A 6000-nucleotide genomic window follows, 5' to 3' on the forward strand; every position below is an offset into this window, starting at 1 on the left:
CTTAACGAAATCGATTCAGCAATATCCGTAAAAATTGTGCGGAGAGATGCTACTTACCTTGCCTTTCAGTCTAGTGCTGTGGTGTCCTTTGCTGTATCCAGCAACCGTCTCCATGCAGCTCGATCCATGGCCGCTATTCGCCAGCCACTCAAGGCACGGATACTTTGTAAATCACCCTCCAGTTGATCGATGCATCTTGCTCTTAGTGCTCCTACCGGGTCTGATTCATGAACTATTTTCACTGTATCCATGGCTGTGGTTAAGGTTTTTTCGTTAAACATGTGAATAACCTTTAAGGTTTTTGCGATGCTAAGAAAATATGTGATCAGTAATATAATCACTAATGTTAAACGGGACAGAAGAACCAAACAGTATGACTTCACAATTTCTCCGAAACATGACCAATGTCAAATATATCCTAGTAAAACTTAAATATGAGAAGCTGGTGCAAACCGTATATCTCTATATCCAAACAATACTCGATTTATCTAGTTCACAGTCAGCTGTCAGAAAGAGGACGGTCTTCTCGGCACGCTGATCATTTATTCGGAATTCTGTAAACCAGACTTAATTCAGATAAACTACTTTTCAGGGTAAAATTTACCCTGTTGTACTAAATTTTGTATACAATAATCACTAGTTACGGTCCGCTACAACTATATTGCATTTATTTGAAGATCTCATTTTTACTTTTATTTTCTCTCTCCCTCTCTCGCTCTTCCCTGTCTAGAGTTTATCATCATCCTCGGCTAGCTCCAGAGGAAGCTTGTATCGTGTAGATAGTCAAAGCATAGCCAACCATGTACAAAACACGGTCACCAATAGTATTGATGACATTAGCGGCACTATGGGCGTTCATAGTGGGAACAGCGTGGGACCGAAAGTCAACAACATAATCGAATCCAAACGAACGACCGTAAATTCGACGAAAATGTCGATGGCCGGTGTTGGTACTCCGGTTAAACCTTCCGGAATCCGACCACCGTCCAATCTGCGACCACCGACAGCTCGTAGTGCCCTTCCGCGGCCAACTAGTTACGTGAGGCGATAGATTGTACGGTACGCGAATTAAGGTTTTCTCCTCCAGTTTTGAGTATATTTTACATATATTTCGTATGTTTAAATGTCACCGTGTCATGTAACATTTGTTAATTCCGTATATCTATTCGGACTTCGGATAAATTATTCGCCTTCTTAGAAAATCTTACATTTCGCCACAATCAAAATGAAGATTTTAATCCTAACTATTGTTTCGTTGCCTTAAGTATTTTTATATATTTTATACTGTTTTATCCACGGTAAATCTTTCTACATCTCAAGGATAAATCTAAGAGTTCCGAAAAATTGTGTTACCTACCCGTAGAACCATGAATACACTTTGCAGGCGATGTTTTAAACATATTTTGTTCTAATCGCATTTCTTATGCACACAGACAAACTGCGATCTATTTGTAGTTTTCAGAATAAAGAAGCCAACTGTAATGTTATCAACTTTCTGTTGCAAAACAACTATGCCTTAGTAACGTTATGATTTTTTTTCTTCAAAAATTGCCATTATCTCTGAATTCTACTGCAGAATTCTATCGTTAATATTACTGAAAAGTATGTTGATATTCCTATCATTGCATTTCGTTTTCGAACTCAATTTTAGCTGTCTTCGTCTATGTGATAGAAGCAGACGCCTTCTGTATAAAATTTCGTCGTTATCGCTTATAGTTATCAATTATTCATGATTTACAATACATTAAATAAAGCTAATTTCGGATAAATTTTTACTAATTCGCGAAGGAATTGATGCCGCAAATACTTAGTATTGAGAATAACTTCTTTACGAGTGAATTCGGTCGCAAGTTATCAGTATAATCATTAAAAAAGTGTTGCTACCAAGGCTCAGTCGGTAAACCGTTTCACATGTTAGCTGAAACTATGCTAGTTTACAGTAGCAAACCATAGCTATTATCATGAAAAAGAATATACACAAACCTTTATAGCTATTTATCTACACATCATCTATCACTACGATCTGTACATAAATATCTGTATTGATTACGAACAAATATATTTTATACTGTCAGTATGCAAAATAGGAAGTGAATTTTATTTTTTTCGATATTCAGTGATAATTTCACAGTCCGTCTATGTAATGTTCCTAGTTAGAATCTTTTTCTTTTATTTTATATTTTTTAATGTATTATTTATTACAATATGACTTAAATTGAAATTGTTAAGATTTCAGTTCAGTCACAAGTATGTGACTTTTCAGCCCTATTATACTACTGCGGACAAAAAATAGTAAGACCTCATAATTTCAAAATTCTTCATTTATTCTTCCAAATCTATATCGTCCCCCTCTAAGTAAGTACGTGGTTCGTCGTCAACGCGTTTGAACTTGTACCTACCAAAAACACTTGCTCGCGACATACAATTGTCACCGGAGGCCTTTTGCAACATTCTGAACGTGTTGGCACTAGAAATTTGATTCCACACAGATAATGTAATGGAATTTGTTTGTTGAATCATTTCACTCGTCGTAAAAATCGCCGATTGCTCTTTTAATACTTCAGAATGACAAACGTATTTTAAACACTAATGGATATTTTGACGTGACACTTGGCACAGATGTCGCTGATAGTCATACCAACCTAGAAAAAAAAATTCGCCGAATAAGGTTTCTGCACGAAATATAATTTAAAAGTCTTACTACTTTTTACCCACAGTAGTATACATGATTTGGTTATTACCATTAAGACCATTTGCTTCCGCAATTCTGTGATTTTTTTAAGGGAAAATGCTTGTAACCTTGTAATAAATCTATATTGGTGAGTATGTGTAACTCATTTGTACTAAACCAGGGAGGACGCATTTTCAAAATCTTTTTCTGAATCCTTTGACATGGTTTTTTTTGGGTGGATCAATAACTTGATCTAATTTGTTCTTAAGACAGAGCTAAGATATTCTGTTTATAAGAGGATAAAAATATATATTATATTTATTACACTTTGCCTGGGTTCCTTCTGTCCCAGGTTGGCGGTTCAATGCATAGGACGCTGGTCTTACAAGCCAGTTGTCGTATGTTCGAGCCCCGACCTGGAAGGATTCTTAGTGTCAGTAGGATCCACAGTACTATCCATGCAATTATTCTGTACACTAATAATCGGCTGCGAAGTCTGTTGAAACAGAAAGGCCAAATTCCAAAAAAGGAATATAATGCCAAGCAGGCCCGTGCGCAGGGGGGGGGGGGGGGGTTGGGGGTTTTAACCCCCCCCATGAAGAATTTTTTTTAAAATTAAGTTTCATGAACAATGGAGTACTTATTATATTAAAGTGCAAATAACTTGACAATTCATACTACGTTTTCAGAATTTTTTTTTTACAGTTTCAATATTGTGGATGACGCAACTTTCTTTTTCAAATTTTGACGCCTTTCCCACTTTCTGTCAAGTGTTACTGGAAATGCAGTCATCGATGTTACGCATTTGTATAGTGCGTGCCCGAAGTACCGACTAGCACCGCTCTCAATAACGCGCATCTTTTCTCTAGAGTAAAGCCCAATACTCACCTGCAGGGGAACGTCAGAAATTCACTTGAAGCACTTGATATTTGTAATGAAGACGCGTTTCCAAATGTCCACCAAATGCTTCGCGTTCTGGCAGTTTTGCCGGTAACAACGGCGACGAATGAACGGTCTTTTTCAACATTGCGTCGTCTCAAAACTTACCTCAGGTCGACAATGGCTGAAGAGCGGCTAAATGGTTTAGCCTCACTCAATATTCATCGCGATGTCGAGGTGGATACCCAAAGAGTTCTTTTTTCAGTACCACGCAGAATTAATCTATTGACGAATTGTAACTGAACACTTTAATACAATAGAATGCCTTCATTTGAACAAAAAAGTTCAATTTTTTATCAATTTATAAACTGACATTATTTTAGCCCCCCTTCCTCTTTTAATGATTTCTGCGCACGAGCCTGTCAAAATTCGTTTTACATTATCAATATAGTGGATGAGGCGCCTTTTCGCCTTTTGGACACCCCCTCTCCCCTTGAAACCCCTCCCCCCCCATGGATGATTCCTGCGCACGGGCCTGATGCCAAGACTTTGCTTCGCTGGATTCCTTCTATGTGATCCTTGAAAGAGAGTTTTTCGTGAAAATTTAAACCTGTTTTTATCCACTTAGTCGCGTATCCGGATTGGCGGTTCAATGCATAGGGTGCTGGTCTTACAAGCCAGTTTTCGTTTATTTTTCTTAGCCTAATTGACTCCTCAAAGTACACTCAGAAAAATAAGATGCTAACAGCTACCATATGGGAGATTAGTTTAACCATACGAGTATAGTGGTTTTCAGCACACAATAAAATCAGATGATGTTAACAATATGCAAGCTCACTTTTACTATGAATGGTTTTGGCTTTAGAATAGTAATATTGAACTGTATATCGTATGAATAACTACCACAGTTGGAATGGAGCATAACCGTAATAGAATCTTATTTTTACATTGTACTTATTGTTTTAACTAGTGCTATGGTATTTTTGACTTTTTACTTCTGGTTCATTCGAAACACAAAATTATGGTTAATTTGACAATGGTGAAGATCATTCGAACATGCGAAAATGTTCAAAAGTTATGTTAATTGAAATTTCGATGCAAGAATAAAAAGAATACATTAAAACCTGCTTTATTTTTCTAATACATTTTTACACTGATTTTACATTATATAAAAACAGCTTCTCGCGCACTCTGCCTTCGGCCTAAGAGTTTATTTTTTGATCACCAACTCGTTGGTCTCGGATTTAATGTTTCCTTTTTGTTTCTGTTATGAAATCGATCATATAATAAACCAGACGGGTTTTTACCATCGAATTTCTTGGGGAATAATACAGTTCCTATAAAAGTGTAGAAAAAACTTTATGTAAAAATTACTAATAGAAGTATTTACACAGAAACTTAACGTCGCAATTTCGTCGTTGGGATATGAAATCTGTCGCTCTAATGAAGCATTATGTGACACTAAAAAATGCAGACGCGTTAATTGACAATTTATATATTCGCACTGAGAAAATACATAGTCGGTTGTAAAACACCATACGACGATGTTCTTTCTACATAAATTATGTTGTTATGAACAATATGTATAATCGTTTCAATCTTGACAATCTCTATCCAACTATATGTTTATTCATGGTAACATTATTATATTCCGAAGAAGAACTTACTCACATGGTAGTCATAACTAAAGGGTGATTTTTTAAGAGCTTGAGAACTTTTTTAAACAATAAAACGCATAAAATTTGCAAAATCTCATCGGTTCTTTATTTTAAACGTTAGATTGGTACATGAAATTTACTTTTTGAAGATAATTTCATTTAAATGTTGAACGCGGCTGCGTCTTAGGTGGTCCATTCGGAAAATCCGCTTTTTTATCGACAAATTTTGTTCAGCGATGAGGCTCATTTCTGGTTGAATGGCTACGTAAATAAGCAAAATTGCCGCATTTGGAGTGAAGAGCAACCAGAAGCCGTTCAAGAACTGCCCATGCATCCCGAAAAATGCACTGTTTGGTGTGGTTTGTACGCTGGTGGAATCATTGGACCGTATTTTTTCAAAGATGCTGTTGGACGCAACGTTACAGTGAATGGCGATCGCTATCGTTCGATGCTAACAAACTTTTTGTTGCCAAAAATGGAAGAACTGAACTTGGTTGACATGTGGTTTCAACAAGATGGCGCTACATGCCACACAGCTCGCGATTCTATGGCCATTTTGAGGGAAAACTTCGGAGAACAATTCATCTCAAGAAATGGACCGGTAAGTTGGCCACCAAGATCATGCGATTTGACGCCTTTAGACTATTTTTTGTGGGGCTACGTCAAGTCTAAAGTCTACAGAAATAAGCCAGTAACTATTCCAGCTTTGGAAGACAACATTTCCGAAGAAATTCGGGCTATTCCGGCCGAAATGCTCGAAAAAGTTGCCCAAAATTGGACTTTCCGAATGGA

At 36.9% G+C, this 6000-nt stretch overlaps 1 protein-coding gene across 5 annotated transcripts in view; it reads left to right on the top strand.

Annotated features, from left to right (window-relative positions):
* The window catches only part of LOC131433727 (GATA zinc finger domain-containing protein 7), a 58192-nt gene extending 56107 nt beyond the window's left edge, over positions 1 to 2085 (top strand). For all 5 annotated transcript variants that reach the window (XM_058600293.1, XM_058600297.1, XM_058600296.1 and 2 more), the window contains one exon: positions 731 to 2085. In XM_058600293.1, coding sequence (XP_058456276.1) covers positions 731 to 1051 — 321 coding nt within the window. In that variant the 3' untranslated portion in view covers positions 1052 to 2085. The remainder of the gene's footprint in view (positions 1 to 730) is intronic.
* Positions 2086 to 6000: the final 3915 nt, after the last annotated feature.

Source organism: Malaya genurostris, chromosome 3 (assembly GCF_030247185.1).
Source record: "Malaya genurostris strain Urasoe2022 chromosome 3, Malgen_1.1, whole genome shotgun sequence".
Classification (NCBI taxonomy): domain Eukaryota; kingdom Metazoa; phylum Arthropoda; class Insecta; order Diptera; family Culicidae; genus Malaya; species Malaya genurostris.